Source organism: Phyllopteryx taeniolatus, chromosome 2, assembly GCF_024500385.1.
Source record: "Phyllopteryx taeniolatus isolate TA_2022b chromosome 2, UOR_Ptae_1.2, whole genome shotgun sequence".
Classification (NCBI taxonomy): Eukaryota; Metazoa; Chordata; class Actinopteri; order Syngnathiformes; family Syngnathidae; genus Phyllopteryx; species Phyllopteryx taeniolatus.
Window position 1 is genome coordinate 31,086,329 of NC_084503.1, and position 19,023 is coordinate 31,105,351.

Here is a 19,023-nt window from a genome sequence, read left to right on the forward strand (position 1 = left end):
ACCTATTTCTTTAACTTTTAGGATTCAGTGTGACTCATCCAAACACACACACACAAACACAGGGTGCTAGGCTTGGTTCGTTAACCCCAGTACTTGAACAATAGACACATCTGCTCATCGTTTTCTATCAAAGGCGAAGGTACCGCAGACTAGTCTCCCTTCATTTAGTTTAAACCGCCACATACTTGGAAAACAGGCGTTGGGGTGAACGTTGAGGGTGAGGGCTTGTGTACTAATAAACAAGTGCCTGGGAATTTCAGAGGTGACCAATTCAATTAATGATGTGTTATAATTGTTTTTGTGTGTTAAGGGGTTAAAAGTTTGTTGTTGTTGTTGTTTTGTTTTTAACGAACTACAAATAAACCCGGAAGTGGCGCTTACCTCATTTGCATAATTTAAGGTTGACGGGAAATGAAACCAGGTTAAAATTGAGATTATTTAAACATTTCCGCCCCAAATAAAAGATAACGATTAAAGTTTAGAAGTTGTTCTTCCTTCGGTGTTATTCCTCGGCTTTCATTTTCTTCATTTCAAGAAGATTTTTTAAATGGCACCTGTCTTCCTTAAAAAATAAATGTGACGTCACGTTAAACGGGCGTGGCTATTTGACAGCTGGAGGGAGAGTGAGAGAGCGGCTGCGTAGTGCGCATGTGCAGGCGCTGCGGTGGTCGACCCACACACAAGCAGGGAGAGAGAGAGAGAGAGAGAGAGCGAAAGAGAGAGATGGCGCGGCACCCGACCGGAGCGCAAGGACAGCTGGCTGGCGGAGGGGGGGGCTTGATTTACAAAGGAAGGAACTAATAAAATCATTTTTAAAAATATACATTCATGAAGAAAACGTGGATTTCGAAGACGGTATCGAGGTAGTGTGATATATATATATATTTTTTTTTTTTTAATAATAAGGAACAAAAGAATTGAACTTTGAGGACTTTCGGGGGTGGGGGGCGCGAGCTAAGCAGGTCACATAGATGGTTGGTCCACAGAGCCGCCCGGACAATGAATGCCCAGCTGTCGATGGAAAATATAGGCGACCTGCACGGCCATGACTCCGTGAGCGGCCACGGGGAGTTACTGAGCGGGCACACTCCGCACTCTCGTCCCAGTGCCCGGGGGCTGACCCACCGCGCCATGGGTATGGCGACCCTGCTGGACGGCGGAGACTATCACCACCACCACCCGGGACACCTTCACCCGGCCATCAGCATGTGCGAAGCCCCCGGCATGAGCGCAAGCAGCACCTACACCACCTTGACCCCCCTGCAGCCTTTGCCCCCCATCTCCACCGTGTCCGACAAGTTTCCCCCGCACCATCACCACCGCCACCACCCGCACCCGCATCCCCATCACCCTCACCCCCATCCACACCAGAGGATCCCGGGCAATGTCAGCGGCAGCTTCACGCTCATGCGGGAGGACCGGAGCCTGGCTCCCATGAACACTCTCTACCCCGCCTACCACCACAAGGATCCCTGCATGGGCCAGAGTCTCTCCCCGCTGTCCGGCTCCGGTCTGGCGGGCATCCACGCGAGCCAAGCCGGCCTGCCGCCCTACGCCCACCCTGGCGCCGCCATGCCCGGGGAGAAGATGCTGACGCCCAGCGGCTTCGAGGCGCACCACCCGGCCATGCTGGGCCGCCACACGGATCAGCACATGAGCTCCGCGGCGGGGATGGTGCAGCTGAACGGCCTGCACCACCACCCGCACGCGCACCTCGCAGCGCAGGGTCACGGCCAGGGGCTGGGAGGCGGCCTGGAGCAGGCCTCCGCGCTCGGGCAGCAAGGCGCCATCAACGGCGGTGGTGGAGGAGGAGGCCAGATGGAGGAGGTGAATACCAAAGAGGTGGCGCAGAGGATCACCACAGAGCTCAAGCGCTACAGCATCCCCCAAGCCATCTTCGCCCAGCGGGTCCTGTGCCGGTCCCAGGGGACCCTGTCCGACCTGCTGAGGAACCCCAAGCCGTGGTCCAAACTCAAGTCCGGCAGGGAGACCTTCCGCCGCATGTGGAAGTGGCTGCAGGAGCCTGAGTTCCAGCGCATGAGTGCGCTCAGGCTCGCAGGTGAGCGAAGCCTCGGTAAAGCCACATTTATTATACTTTTTTTGCAATAGCCAGCTCTCATCAGCATTGACTCTTGAGGCTACGTTGTTATTAATAATAATCAATAATCAGGTCAAGTGGGCTGGGCATTTACAACCAATATATATATTTGTCGCAATCATATAAATAACAGCATTTTCGGTTTCATGTTCTTTAGTACATCACGCGATTTATTTTGCGGTAGTATTTGACTTTCTTTGCGGTGATACAAAGATCAGTTCAAGTGCATTTTGTTGTAATTTTGCATACATTTCATTGCCATGATATTAACCAGAATCATATCGTAAATATCAAAAACGCAACGTATTGGTTTTCTATATTCTTGTATTGACTGCTTATGCGCTGATATAAATATAGGTTCAAGTGCATTTTAATGTATTTTTGCATGTATTTAATGGGAATCTAAACCGCTATAGTTTTTTTCCCCCACATAATCATATAACAGCAAGTAGCCTTCAGTGTCAATGTTATTTGCTGAATAATGTGATTTATTTTGCTACATTTTAGTATTTGACTGCTTATGCATAAAGATGAATTCCGGTGCATTTTTGTGTGTGTATTTTCCATGCATTTCAATTCAAATGTGCTAAGGAGTGGCCTTCTGATTTTTAGTCATTTATTTGGTTGTGGGAGCTGTTTGTGTGTAACATGGTCGTTTTTGGTGTCGTTTTACCTCCAAATATCGACCATGTGCTCTTGTAAAGTAAGTCGATCCTTGCACGAGGAATCGTTACTGTTTATTTTGGTGTGCATGCAACCGGGTAGCCCCCCTTTTTCTGGCCTTGTTCTCGGTGTAAACATACTTTTACAGGCCATTGTCTATAGTGATTTGTATACCCTTCTAAATGGGACTTTATTGTCCTAGAATGCACCGCAGTTCACTGGTAGTTATGTTTATTTATGCCAGACTGGGGTGTGTGTTGTTTTTTTCCCCCGTCTAATTAACTGATAGACCTCTGTATTAATTTGTCCCTGTTGTAGTCTGGAGTCAATTAAGGCGCGCGCAAACACACACACGCAAACACACACACAAACACGTTGCAGATTCACAGACATCTAAATGGATTTTTTTTCTTCCAAACGTTTATGAGGCTAATCGATGGGCTGCACGTGTTTTTTTGGGTTTTTTTTTGGGGGGGGGGGGGGGGTTAAAAGTGAGGAGGAGTCTGGAGACTCTCCAACAGTAGATGGAAAGTGCGTGCATGTGTTTGCGTGTGTGCGTTTGTGTCATCGTAATTGATTAGTTATCTATGCTTCTGCTTTTCTATGTGTTTGCATGTGCAACTTTATTTACAATTCTACAATTAAAAGACACTCACATGAAATGAATTTATATTTAAATGTGTGTGTTTATTATATTAGTATTATTTCACTAATATGATTTCATCTGTAGAGGAAATGTTTTTTTTTATATATTTAAAAAAGGGCTCAAAAATCACAATTAAACACAGCCATGTCATCTTTCAAAATGAAAGTTTTGGTGGATGATTTCAAAATAATAATTAAAAACAAGAAATAATGACATCATTATGAATGAGCTCTTCCCTATGTGAACTGTGTGTGTGTGTGTGTGTGTGTGTGTGTGTGTGTGTGTGTGTGTGTGTATGAGAGGCAATATTCTGAATTGGATGTGATACTGTATTCCGATTGATTTTAGGTTTCTGAAATTAATCCCGGGCCTTTTCTCATTTCCACTCATATATACAATTCCGGGCGGCAATCTAAATTGAGGATAAGCGGCTCAGAAAATGGATGGATATACAATTCCACCTCATGCATTCAATATTTTACAGAGTAGAATCAAATGGAATAGAAAATATGGCCGAATAATAACAAAATATACCCATATATGTAAATATATTGAATAACCTACATTGCTGTCTAATAATACCATGTACAGAATAGGATTCTTAGGAAGTCCCCTTCAGTGGACCATAGATGGAAAAACAACAAAACTGATGTTTTTATTATTATTATTATTATATATTATGAGAATTTGTGAGTTAGATATTCAGCATTGCATTGGCCAGATAGAATGCTCTTGGGATCTCTATATGGCCCACGGGACATAGGTTGTCAACCCTGCTATACAAAACTTTGCCTTTCTCATACATGCAATTAGTCCTCTCTTACCTCAGTGGTCCACAGTGTGTAGAGTTATCTCTGTAGTTTAATGATTAGCTGGGAGTCACCACAGTGTTTGACCATGCATGTTTGCGTGCGTGTGTGTGTGTGTGCGCGCGCGCGTGCGCGCGTTCCGAGGCGAACCAAGCCGAGCGAGGGCTCTCCCGCTGTCTGCGTGGCCTTCACTCCTGCTGATTTTATTGTACTGTAGCAGCTTCTCGACCAGCGGTTAATGTTTAGCGGCACTGAAGATAAGCTTTTCTGGTCATGGAAATAATAATGATTATAGTTGTTATTAGGATCCAGTTCATGTGTGCTCAGATATGAGATCGCCGAACGGGATCTTAAAGATTAAAACTGATGTAAAATGAATTGTAAAGTCAAATGTGTTTTGACATACTGCCAGAGAAGTGTTTGTTTCGCAGCATGTTTATTATTGTGGCTCTAGTTAAAGGTGTCCTTAATATATTGGATACCATATTTAGTTACATATCAACTAAAACAGAGCATTATCTTTTTCAATGTATCATTTATTGGCTCACATTAGGTGTACCTAATGTTGTGGCCTCTGAGTGATGTGCTTAAAAGCAGCCCAAGTCTGCCCCCTCCTGGTTCATTAAATCTCACTCGAAATAGGGGGGATTGAGCCTTTACAAGGACAACACGTGGTAAAATGGCAGCTAGATCAGCTGGATAGTTGAGTTCCTTCTTTTATTAAGGATTTGTTTGGTGGGGGCACCACTGTCAACAGTTGGGAGGTTCCTGGTTCGAATCTCAGTCTTCCTGTGTGGAGTTTGCATGTTCTCTCTTGCTTAAGTCCTCTCATTACATTTCAGAACTATGCAGGTGCATTGAAGATAAATTGTCCAAAAGGTGTGCGTGTGAATGGCTGATTGTCTATATGTGCCTTATGATTGGCCCTCGCGACCAGTTTACGGTGTATCCTAACCTTGGATTAGGTCCAGCTCAGGCTGCCAGTTTTTGTGTCTTCAGGATAGTGTTTTCAGCACCCTGGACAGCACCCATTGTTGCCTCACTTGTCACCGTTGTCTGCTTTTCAGATGTGTAGTGGTCAAAACGTCTTAGTTCGCTTCCTTAAAATAGTGTCCATGAACATCTTTCCAAATTTGACATATGCATTTTCCATCCATTTGTTAGAGCACTTTTATTTATTAGGGTCATAGGTGAACTGGAGCCTGTCCCAGTTGACGGATAAAAGCCAGGGTACACTCTGGACTAGTTGCCAGTCAATCGGAGTGTACATATACTGTAAACAACTACACTCATGGACAATTATCCAGGGAAGAGTCTAATAGGAGAAAAGGTGGATCAGACCCTGGCCTGATCGACAATCAATAACAGGATTATTGTGAAGAGCGCATAAATTGGGAATTTTGCCTGGTGCATAAACTGCCGGCTATGTGAACCCTGACACCAACAAAAGATAAAAAGAAAAACGATGCATTTCCCATTGGACAGAAAAAATATTCACTGTTAGGGAATACGATTTGTATCTGCTTCACAGTTCGGAGGTTTGGATTTCAAATCTTAGCGAGCTCCAGCCTTGCTGTGTTGAGTTTGCATTTGTCTTTCACTGCACAGCTATCCATCCATCCATTTTCAACACCGCTTATCCTGGTTAAGGTCGTGGGGCGCTGGAGCCTATCCCAGCTGACTACACCCCGAACTGGTCGCCAGTCAGTCGCAGGGCACATATAGACACGGACAACCATTCACACTCGCATTCACACCGTCACTGAGTGGGAATTGAACCCACGCTGCCCGCACCAAAGTCAGGCGAGTGTACCACTACACCATCAGTGACCACTGCACAACTACACAGCCTTAATTATTCTGGAAAGATGGTTACAGTTGGGACAGGTTATTTCTATTTTCATTCTTCTTCTTCTTCTGAACAAGGGCAGCTTTGTGACCTAGTGGCTTCTACCTGCACAGTCGAGAAGTTCGAGTCTCGACTTGCGTTGGTTTTCTGCGGATACTCTGGCCTCCTCCCACATTCCAAAAACATGTGCGTTAGGTCCATTGAAAAGTCTAAATTGTCAGTATGAATGTGAGTGTGAATGGTTGTTTGTCTATACCGTACTGTATGTGTCCTGAGATTGACTTGGCGACCAGTCCAGGGTGGACCCTGCCTCTTGCCCAAAGTCACCTGGGATAGGCTCCAGCTCACCCGGAACATTGCCTGGGTTTGTTTGCTTGATTTCTTATTCTTATATTTTAGAATTTACTCATATTAAGCCCTTTTTGTACTTAGTGTATTTTTTAGTCACTGAGAGTCACCGTAACGCAACAATTTTCCCAAAGGGATCTATAAATCAATGACGTTGCATGGAAATTTCAATAATTACATGAGTGAATTGTGAAAGTGGGGTTTTCCCTGCCTTGCAGCTCCATTTTTGTTCAAAACAGTCAGGTTTATTCTTGTTCTTATAGTATGTAGAAGTGAATTGCATCATATTGAATTATTTCAAAAATTCTAATGATCTAGCGTACATCAGAGAGCTGAGTCTGTTGACTCACCCACATACGGCTTCATCAGACAGTTTCATGATGTCATTGTGAGTGGGGTGACGCGTAAACTAACTCCAGGGCACGTAAACTAACTCCCCTTGTGGCTGTAAAGACTTAGTGGCTGTACATTTGCGGGAAATACAGGGAGACGCTTTTGTAGTTCATTTCTTGCAAGAAAGGAGCAATTGTACATAGAAAAGATAAAGAGTGCAGTACACAAGGTAGTACACTAGCACGGCAGCTGCTCTCACAACATTGAGCCATCTCGTGAGCACAAACATACACGCACTATTTTCGATTTAGGAAAAGTTCTGGCATGATCTCGCAGGGCTCAGTTTTGCACTTCCTCACTCCGCCGAAACATCATTGGCTCTGTGTTTCACATAAAGCATTACAAGTGTCTTTGTTTTGTTTCGTTTTTCTCTTGATTAGTTCTTAATATGGCTCCAAAGAAAGTGAAAACTGCTAGCAATAGTGCTATTAGGAAGCCAATACATATTAGTGTTGTGGGGGGAAAAGAAACATAAGAAAGGTGTTTGCTTTTGTGATTTCGCTGTGGAGTTCGGTTTGGCGAAATCTACCATCTGTACTATTGTAATAATAATACATCTAGTTTATATAGCACTTTCCTCAACACCCAAAGATGTACATTGTCATGGTCTGTGTTTTGGTTTGGGTTGTGTTTAGTTTTGTTCCATGTTTGTCGTGTGCTCATTAGGTTGTTGTGTCCACCTGTTCTCGTCTACCTTGTGTCGACCAATCAGCTCTCTCCAGCCACTCGTGTCTTATCCAGGTGTTCCTCGTTGTCTCGAACCCCAAACGTGACAGTACATAGGTGCACAGAAACAAAGGGACAAATAAAATAAAATAAAAAACTTAATTCAAAGTATATTCAGCGGAGGCGGCGAGGAGAAGTCGCAGAAGGAGGAGCCACTAGCTAACATCGGTCCCGGCCAGCGAGTGTTAACTGCACCTTTGGCAGAGAGCTACGAGAGCTCGCTGACTTTGTAGTGTGATGTTTCCCTGTAAATCCCCTTACCTTTCCTGCATTTTAACGGAGTCTTTCACTGCGCAGCTACACAGCCCTGTTTGCATTCACCAGGGATACCACTAACCCAAAATGGCCACCACATCCCACAATGCAACTTGGTTCCCAAAGCATACAGTACTCCTGTGGTGACACCTGGTAGCAAAAGCCAAGATGTTGCACAGTTATTTGCTAGCAAGCACAACATTTTATTACTTCATATTAAAGTGTTGCTTTCACTTATTTTTATACTGTACAGTATTTATTTTTAACCACACACTGATAGAAATAAGGTAAATATACTGTAACTCCCTTCTGGGTTAGAATGGATACATTGCATTTCCGTTCATTTCAATGGGACAGATGACCTCAGTTTGCAAATATTGAGGTTCACAAACAAAGTCATCCTATCCTCATAGTGAGAGATGTTTCTAATGTTTGATTATCCTATCTGATATTTGAATGATCGTTTCATCATAGTGCGAGATGTTTGTAATATTTGAAATAGCCTATCAACGACTCACATCCTTTCCACCTCTTTTCTTTACTGGCCTCTCCTCAGCGTGCAAGCGTAAGGAACAGGACCACGGCCACAGCGAGCGGGGCAACCCGGTTGCCAAGAAGCCCCGCCTAGTGTTCACGGACGTGCAGCGGCGGACCCTCCACGCCATCTTCAAGGAGAACAAGCGTCCATCCAAAGAGCTGCAGCTGACCATCGCGCAGCAGCTGGGCCTGGAGCTGGCCACCGTCAGCAATTTCTTCATGAACGCACGTCGCCGCAGCCTGGACAAGTGGGTCGACGACGGCTCCGGCCACCCACCCGGCGCCGGCCTCAGCGCCTGCACCAAAGCCTGAAAAAGGACCGGGATGCGCTTTTGACCCTTACTCATGGACTTGACTCGGTGGAAAAGCTTTAAAACTTAAGAGAACCTAACAAAAGACCTCGCAGTTTTGCCCTTAAATCTGTACTATATTCATATTTATAGTATCCAAAGATGAAAAAAAACCAAAGACTTCTTCTTTCTTGTTTAACCTGCTTTGACATGTTTGGGTTACACACTGCAAAAAGACTACCTTCCCCCCTTTTTCCATACTCACATTCTCTCACCGATCTCTAGCTTTACAACAACCCCCACTCCCCATTCCCATTATCACTATCTGACTCCCAAAATGGAGGTAATCAGTATGATCTGCGGAGCTCCGGTGGGATTTGTCCAATCAACGTTAAAGAAATTTAAATCCCACGGGAGCGACTGGATTGTTGTTTTTCTTTTCTTGGATCTATGGACAGTTACAAGGGAAAAAACAAACCCATGGCGTAGAAATTCCAAAGCCCAACATTCCCACCCCGGACCACGATGTAGTGCTTTCCTTCCGACGTGCTGAAACGCTATTTTGAAACAAGAGAAACCAAAGCCTCACTCATGCAGCCTACACCTAAAGCAGTAGAAGTGCTATTGACCAAAGATGATATTTTGTAGTTGTTAACCTAGCCACTGCTGCAACATTCCCAATCATACACCCATCCATGTTCTTTGGGCCAGTTCAGGTTACAGGAGGAGCATTTCTCAGTTGATTTAGGGCAAATGCACAAAAGTAACCTATGTGAACCCCTACACTACCCAGGTTGTAATATTCTTAATCATCCATCCATCCGCCCATTTTCTTTAGCGTGCATCGTTCATGGTCCAGGTAGGAGCTGGAGCCTTTTTCAATTGCATTATAAACCACTACAATAACGACGCAACACTCTTAATCTTACATGCATTTTATTTATTTTTTTATGTTGATTCTGTTTCGGGTTATGTCATGAGTTGGAGTCTATCCCAGCTGTCTCATTGCACGATTAATTCAAGTCAGCTATGAAAACCACAACACTACTAATGGCGGAACATTTGTAATTATTCGTCCATCCATTTTCTTTAGATTTCCTCCTTTTTAGAGTCCCATCAGGAGCTGGAGCCTACACCAGCAAATACAATTAACCTTAATTGTATGCTAGTCCACTATGTGATCCAGTATACTACCACGACTACTATACTACTTGCAATATTCTTTGTCACCCATCCTTTTTTTTTTTCTCTCTCTTCTCCCAGGGTCATGTCAGCAGCTGATTACACGATTAGGGTTATTACATGAAAGTCAACTATGTAAATCAGTACACTACCAAAACAGCAACATTCTTAATCATCTAACGATCCATTTTCTTTCGCGTTAGTCTTGTTCACATTCATGGTAGGAGCAAGAGCCTCTTACAGCTGACTTATAGGGTGATTTGTTATGGTTAACTTTATAACCCAAGACACTGCCAATGGTGCAACACTCGTAATCATCCTTTTTTGTTTGTTTTTGTTTTTTTGGGTATTTTTGTTTTTTTACGTTTATCCTATTTAAGGTCACATCAGAAGCTGGAGCCTGTGCCAGCTAACATATAGGGTAATTGTATGAAAGTCCACTATGTGAACCACTACAATACCAATGATGCAACATTCCTAATCATCCATCGTTTTTTTAAAGAGTTTATTCTGTTCAGGGTCAAGGCAGGAGCTGCATATTTATAGTCTCATATTTCGCCAAAGAAGAATTTATGTGAGCCACTACACTACCAGTGACTTAACACTCGTAATCATATTTGAATAATTTTGCATGACACAAGCATCCAATTTTTTGCCTTACGGATTGCCTTGTTAATCAGTTGCATCTTCACAGCGAGCGGTGTGAATGTTACTGTGAATGCTCGGTGCGAAGGCCAATCAAAACGTGTTGTCACTGTGTGCCAAATATAGTGTTTTGCTTTTATTTATTGTATTGATTGGTGTGTCCATCAAATATGTTAAGTGGAGAAGATCAATGGTCCAATCACCTTCCTTTCCCTTCCCTTCTCCCCCAACAATCCAAAGCCTGAATAGCAATGCATTTCAGCACAAGGAGGAAAGCACTACACTGTGCAAAGCATAGCATGTTTGATAAATTAACCGGGGCCCTTGTCATCCTCCTACTCTTCTTTTTCCTCAAGGTCACAGTTAGCAGCTCTAGATTTATCAGAAGGGGCAAAAAGAAGAAGAAGAAGAGACGCTTCTCCAACACCCAACAAAATAATGTGACATCTGCTGATGTTTTCTAGTCTGAAACCAAAGATGCTACCTCACTCAAGTTCCATATGTGATTTCTATCACTTTGAAGATACCAAAGATAACCAAAGATGTGTTGTTGTTGTTGTTTTCTTTTTCATTGCACGGCCTCTGTGAGTGGTGGTAAAAATGATGTTGTTGTTTAACGCCCCCTCCCGTCCCAGTCTGTCCCCATCCCCCCCCCCCCCCCCTCTATCAGATGGATTGCTCTCAATTCTAGCTCCATGAATAGTCACGCTGAACCGACAAAAAGCATGTATGTTCAAATTTGGTGATGGTAGAAAGACACCAAATCGGAAAATGCATGCTTTTTTAGAAAGCAAAGATGATGGAGCCATAGATACACATACTGTATATATGCAGGTGTTGGTGGGGGTTTTAATCTCCACATTTGGACCACAGAACATGTAAAATAAGAATTGTTAAAAGTGGGTCTTTGCTAATAATCATACACAGTGGAACCTCTACATTCATCAATCCATCCATTTTTTGTACCACTTTATCCTCACAAGGGTCGTGGGCGGGCTGGAGCCTATCCAGCTATCTTCGGGCGAGAGGCGGGGTACACCCTGAACTGGTCGCCACCCAATCGCAGGGCACATATAAACAAACAAACATTCGCACTCACATTCCCACCTAAGGGCAATTTAGAATCTTCGATCACCCTGCTATGCATGTTTTTGGGATATGGGAGGAAACCGGAGTGCCCGGAGAAAACTCACACAGGCACGGGGAGAACATGCAAACTCCACACAGGCAGGGCCGGGATTTGAACCCAGGTCCTAAATAATAAATAAATCTAAATAAATAAATGATAAGACTTAATCCAAAAAAAGTCAAATCGTTTAACCACTGTTATTTAGAAGAAGAAAAAACTTCCATTCTTAACTTCGATAACAAAAGTGAAGTGTCATAGTGACTTGTGCCGCAGGTGTTGAGTTAATTTTTTGAACATCCTTAATAGTCGCACAACATTAAAACGGTTGTTGACCACAGTAAAACAAAGCGAAAAGCTAAAGAACAAGAAAAACATGCAGTTATATTTTTAGCTCAGCTGAGCTCTGTCACCCAATTATTTTGTGATTTTAGAAGAGTAGTTTCACTAACTTTTCTGGCATGCTAAAGTTGTGTCACGTATTTCTTGTTTTCCACCCATAATTATCACCAATGTATAAAACCAAAGTCTGTACTTGGGCAGTGATTCTTTCACATACCACCAGAGGGAGCCAGCGTAACAATGCCTGTAGTCGTTCCACATTTTGAGAATCACTGTTGGAGAGGCTTTTTTTCCCCAAAAAATGTTATCAAATTCAACTTCAAAGGTTCAATTGTTTCCCCTCCTAGCCTCTGCCTCCGTGTGTCCTTCAGTGGTTGCTCCAGCAGACCACCACCATCATCCTCATCTTTCCTTCAGGCCAGATGCGCACCTGACAGTGTCGCAATCCTCCTATTCCTCCTCCTCCTTCACTCTTCACTCCCAGGACGAGTGCCTTGCTTGAACCAAAGTGTTGAACCGCTCTTGACCTCTTTTCTCTCCTTTGACTTACCTCAAGCTTGTCGAAGGGCCGCCACTACCCAAGGTTGACCCCCATTTTTTATTTTCATTCAAATCACACTGTGGTGCTTTTTATCGCCATCGCATGCAATGAAAACATACCAAAGCGACTCTCCCTCCCCTCCCCTTTCTCCCACCCCTTTTCTCTCACTCAAGCCGTGCATTCTTTTCCAAAATGTGTTTGAATACCTCACAGTGACAATTCCTTTGTATACTTTCTGCGACCAAGTGTGAAAATTGTTCCATTATTATTATTTATTCTTTTTTTTTGTTGCTGTTGTTTTTTTGTTTTTTTTTTAAAGTGTTTCAGGGTTGTTGTATATTGAATGGAGGGAGATGTGTATTTTTTATCATATTGACCACTGAGAACGAGAGTGAGCTAACTCCATTTGGCATTTTGCAGGGGAGTGATTTAGGTCAACTAAGGGAACCACTACTATTTGTGCAATCATGGTCTAAATCCAAACAACTAACAAATATATCACTATTTCATGAAAGATAATAAATAACATTCACTTACAATATACAAGCATGGAGATTCACTGGCACCCAATCTACAAAAGTGCTGAGTGCAATAATGGACTGCCTCTTATAGGTAAAAATTGGAACTGAACTTTGATTTAGACCAGTACTCTTCTGCAAGATGTTTCCTTTTCTGTATTCAATATGGCAGTTACACTAACTTAAAAATGGAGTTAGCCCACTCTAGTTTTGAGTGACTCATTTATGATGGTAGACTATTGCTTTTTAACAGGGTAAAACCAACTGCTGTGACGTTGCGTTCATATTTCTGCCCCCACCCTTTTGCTCTATTTCTCTGTTGTGGTTTCTTTCTGGTTAAATGTTTTTTATTATTATTATTATTCCTTAACTGCTGGTTTAATTTAATTTATGCATTTGTAGAAATTCTAGATTTGTACATAGTAGGGGAAAAAGCAAAGACAAAAAAAGTTTTATGTTGAAGCGTTACGTTTGTGAGGCATTTCCATGTGTTTTAAACACTGCCACCCCCTCCCAAAAAAGCAGAACTTTGTTGAACAGTGTTTGTATGTATATGTGTTTTTCTATTGTTTTTAAATGGGTATTACAGTACTGCACATCCAAAGATTTTTTAAAACAAACCAAAAAAAAAGGTATAATGTTGAAAAGCACTGGCATTTGTGAAGGCGACTTTTTGTTTTGTTTGATTTTTTTATATTTGATTTGCCGTTATCACGGGTTTAGAATGTAGAAGGTGTATACGTGTGGGGGAATCTCCTATCCAAAATGTACAATCTGCTTAAAAAATAGAGGGCTGCAAGTCCTTCCCTCTTTGCTGCCTTCATGTACACACACAGGTGGCAGGGCAAGTGGGGGCCGGGCAGCCGGTCTGCCAGGAGGGGGTCGCTGTGCCACGGAGATGTTTTTTTTCTCATTATTATTATTATTAATATTATTGATTTGGGGGTTTTTCAACAGCCGTGGCACTGCCGCCTTTCCTCATCAAGTATCTGTTCTTTAGGTACGTACTTGTGTCATGAATATGAGCAAAGTCTAATAAAAGTGCAAAAAAGCTTATCTGAGGAATCAGTGCGCAAGTGTGCATGTGTGACGTAATGTCTATGTCATTTATGTTGTTATTTTTTTAAAGTGTGTACTGCGTACTGTTGTCAGTACAATGTCCTCTCTTGCCATGCCAAAGACTTAAAAAGGTCATCACTAGGGTTGCAAGTTGTAAACTTTCCATGAGAATAAACTGGAAATTTGGTAAATTTGCAGGGAACTTTGATATTTGGTGTATTTTACAGCATAATAATGTATTGATTTTATGCAAACTTGCTATTGAGGCCACACCCCTTTGCATACACTGGCATTCCTGCATCGCAAGCGTAAAAAAAAAGACCTTGATTAACCCTTTTAAAAGCACTTGGCAAGTCTAGATTTTAAGATTAATTTAATTACATTTACCCCGTTTTTATTTTATTTTTTACTTTTTGCTGTCATAAAATATAATTATAGTTGAATTAATGTGCCAGCTTTTTGTATTTGTATACTTTTTCAGATTTTATAATTCATTTTGAATTTTATTTTTAATGAATTTTATAAATTTCAGTTATATTTTAAATAAAGGTCAATTTTCAGTATAATACGGTATATTTAACTACTAAAAGCCACTAATTGAAATATTCAACATTTAAGCTTTCTTTTTATAATATTTTTGTATTTTATTTTCAATCAGTGTGGATTCATTTTATGAATATTTTTAAATTTCCATTATACTTTAAATAATGATCTAATATTAGTATGTAATATACTTTAAAGATCACTCATTGAAATACTTAGAAAACTATTGTGATACATTTTTTACTTTTTAAAATGCTGCAATTTAATTCAGATTTAATGTTTAAATTGTTACATTTTAAATATTAATTTCGTTAATATAATGAATAATAGTCTTTCTTTATATTTCTTTCTGCGTTATCGCCTTCATTATTTTGAAATCAATGTTATGAATTTCAGTGGCTTCAAAATAATGAATTATTTACATTTCCGTTATATTTTAAATAATGATATATCAGTATATCCTTTAAAATACACATGAATTTAAAAATTGTAACCCTAAAAAATCTATTCTTATACACATTTTTATTTCTAAGGTACTATAATTATTTTTGTAATCTTAATTTTAATGTTTACGTTTTTCATTAATGATTTTAATAATGATTTGGTCGTATAATTTTCTTTTTGCTAACTTTCTTTATATTCACTTATAACTCACCTTCCTTTGCTGATTGGCCAGGAGAAGTCACATGCTTCTATTCACTTCTATTCCCTTAAAGAGACGCACATGGCATCCATTTTGCTTAAGTTTAAGAGGTTTTTTTTTAAACATTTACACAGTACTCTTCACTCAAAAAAAATTTACTTTGTATCAATAAACAGTGTAAAAAATCTTTTTGGGCAGTGAAATATCCAAAATTCCAATTACTACATTTCTCATGGAAAGTAACCAGAAATGGACACAACCCAAGTCATCACCTAAATAACTAGTTACAGATAAATGCATTTTTAAAATGTTATTAATTAAATAAAAAGACAATTAATTTATCTTTAACACAATATAATGATGTTGAACTGGTAGACAAGAAAACTTTCATTGACCCCAATAAGGTGGAACTGAATGACATAAAACTTTGACTTTTTTCTTTTTTTTGACATTATGTCATTTTATGCAGTCGCAACATAGAGTGCAGGTTGCAAAATACCGTATGTGATAGGCCTGTATTGGTGAAACAGCAAATTATAACAAGTGGACCTATTTCCCTGCATCTGCCCCCATCATGCTCTCATGTTGAATTCCTGTGATGGGTACAGCTTTGTCACACACCAAAAAAATACTGCGCAGCGCCTACGACAATCACGGGGATCTCTAAATGCTGGTGAACGTATTGTTTCTCACTCACGGAGGAGTGTCCTCTCAGCAATTCACAAAGATGGGTTGTTTTTTGGAATAAACAAACATTTTTTGTCATAGATTTAGTCATAAATCATTACTTGATGTCAGGGCCAGGGCAACCTACACTACTCACAAAAACATTATTTATATAAGGCTTGCAGGTGAAATTTCAAAATAAACCTAAAATGCACACTTTACAGGTGAACTTAATTTGACTAAACTTTTTAATTCACATGTTCAAATGTTCAATGTTTCAGTACTTGTTGCACAACTTGCTGGTCTCTGACACGGAGCTGAACGGCAAAGTTCACACAGGTGTTTGAGCCTTGAAAATTTCCAAGGATGTCCACTTCTATGCCTTTCTGTGACTCTTCCAGTCTCTCTAGATTTCTGAAGTAACCTGCTGATGACACTGACACGAGAAGCTCAGTGGCCACTTCTGTCTGAGATTTGATCGCTGTCGTGTTTGTTTCATGATGTCAAAATGGGAACAGCATCATGAAGAGGTCTGTTTAAATAGTCATTTTAATTGAACTAGGAAATGTATTGATCCATTTATGGATCAAACAGCTGTTGATAATTTTGCCATTCAGCTCCTTGTTAAAGAACAACAAGTCGTCGGGAAAAACGTATCAAACCATTGAATAGTTGGACATGTGCATTCAAAAGCTTACAGATGGTCAAATTGAGTTTACCTGTCAGCAGTACAGTGCTTTTTAGATTCATCCTGAAATGTCCCCCCAAAGTCCAAGATCCCTATATTTTTTTGGTGACTGCTGTATGGCACGTGGGTTATACACTTTAAGGCCCATGAGAGAATTTGATCCTGCCGCCATTCAATTCTAAACGTAAATAAAACCACAGAGGGCCTGTTTAACCCAAATGCTCAGAATATGAAATAATAAACATTAATTTTTCAAACATTTAGTATGGCCCCTCAGCGGGAAAAGGTTCCCCACCTGTGCTTTTTTATTTTTTATTTTTGTTTGGCGTCCAGTGTGTGTCATACTGTTGTGTCACTCTCCCATGTACAACTTGATTTGCTGTATTCCCTCCCACAGAGCTTTTACGACTGCTTTCTCAGTGCCATCCCATATCATCTGTTGTGATCGCTAAGCAAACAAAGACAAAACCAAAAAAAGAGAGAACAGGACTTGAGAAACAAGTGATGATGTAATCCAGCTTTTTGTCAATGTTCAACTGTTTCAACACTTCTGTAGTCACAAAAAAAATGTAGAGAATAAACTGTTGGTATTTACAGCTTCTAAAATCCTGTCTGTTGTGATTACTAGTGTGTGTTTTGTTCTATTTTTGCTCACGTACAGCAGGCAAAGTGAATCAATAAGACATCAAATCAGATAAGAAAGTCAAACAAAGCATGTCATGTCTGCCCTGGAGGAGAATGTGTTTGATTAATAGCCTAAATCAGTGATCAATGCTGTCTGGAGCAGGAGATGTCAGAGCAGAGGCATTCATATTCAGACGTGTTTGTAGTCTGGTATTCGTGCTTTGTGGGGACAAAAGTCTGGTTACACATTCACATCATCATTGTGGTGTGGGGGCCAAAAATCACACCCCATAATATGAATGTAGGAGCTATTTTGAAGACATCAGTGAAATTTTTAGCATAGGCCCATTTGACATGTTTTTCCATCCACCACTGCATGCTGCGGGGACCACAAGTATTAAAGGAAACTCTTTCGGATAAAAGCAGGCACAATTCAGGCGGTATCTGCAAAGATTTTTTTTATATTGTCATGTCGATTGATACCACTTGTGTGTGTGCGTGTGTGTGGGGGGTTAACAAAAAAACAAAGTAAAAGAAAAACCCATTACATGCATGAGCTATTATGAAAGGGTCTGTAAAGTTGATGCTTTTTTTTTTGTAGTTTTTTTTTTTTTGCAGTGGGTAAGTGTGTTTCTGGTTTCATGGCTTTGTGGGGACAAAGGTCTGTTTACACATTCACATCATGGGTACCTCTTGTTGTGTGGGGACCAAAATTGACATCCCCCCTCAGGGAGACCCTATAATATGAATGTAGGCACTATTCTGAACATATCTGTGAAGTATGTAGCATTGCTTCATTAAGCATGTTTCTCTTACCATTGTGCTCGTGTTCTGCTATCAGAATGTTGTGGGGACCACAAATCTGGTATAACAATAAAGGAAACGATGAATGAAGGATGAAGGCAGGAGGTGCTGTTGAGTAGCTGTCAAAATGTGATGTGGGTACCAAAACTGACAGCCACCTTTGGGAAACCCAATTAATGCATGAGATATTCTGAAAGTGGCTGTGAGGTTTCCGTTGTTTTGTTTTTGCATTGGGCATGTGTGCTCTGGTTTCATGGTTTTGTGAGGGGAAAAAAGCTGTTTACTCAGTCACGTCGTGGGCACCTTTGTGCTTGTGGTGTGGGGACCAAAAATCAGATACCCCTTATGGTACCCCATAACATGAATGTAGAAGTTATTCTGCTGTGAATGTAATATTTTTAGCATTGGCCATCATTGTGTCCATGTGCATTCTAGTATTGTTTTTTCACATCGGCATGTAACGGCATGAAGACCAGAAATCTGATGAAAAATCAGGAAAGCTCATACGATGAATGCCGGAGCTATTCTGAAGAGTTTTATTTGTACTGGCCTTTGGCATGTTTTTCCATCAGTGTGTGTGTGTTCTGGTATTCACTGTGATGGGACACCAGTCTATCTACGCAATAATGTCTTGGGGAAATTGTGGTATAGGGACCACAAATCTAGTCACCATAAGGGAAACCCCATAGGATGGATGCAGAGCTTCCCTGAACATTGCTGTCGAGTTATATTGTCACATCTTGGGGACCTCTTGCGGTGTGGTCACCAAAAATCACAGCCCCCATTAGGGAAACCTAACAAGAACATTCGGAAGGTGTTTGTAAAGTTTTTGTTTTGTTTCTTTTTTTTCCAAATAATTTTATTTTGGGGCGGCACAGTGGAACGACTGGTTAGCACATCTGCTTCACAGTTCTGAGGTCCTGGGTTCAAATCTGGCCTCGCCTGTGTGGAGTTTGCTTGTTCGCCCCATGTGTCATGGTCTGTGTTTTGGTTTGGGTTGTGTTTAGTTTTGGTCCATGTTTTTCTGT

The 19,023-nt window shown here is 41.1% G+C and overlaps 1 protein-coding gene across 2 annotated transcripts; it reads left to right on the forward strand.

Annotated features, from left to right (window-relative positions):
- Positions 1 to 679: 679 nt before the first annotated feature.
- onecut1 (one cut homeobox 1) lies at positions 680 to 14,615 on the forward strand. Of its 2 annotated transcripts, none has more exons than XM_061765690.1 (2): positions 680 to 2,074; positions 8,344 to 14,615. In XM_061765690.1, exons 1-2 carry the CDS (start codon positions 1,000 to 1,002, stop codon positions 8,634 to 8,636), a joined length of 1,368 nt encoding a protein of 455 aa, XP_061621674.1. In that variant the 5' UTR covers positions 680 to 999; the 3' UTR covers positions 8,637 to 14,615. The 2 variants fall into 2 exon arrangements, with proteins under 2 accessions (XP_061621674.1, XP_061621675.1); XM_061765691.1 differs by having other exon boundaries at positions 680 to 2,059.
- Positions 14,616 to 19,023: the final 4,408 nt, after the last annotated feature.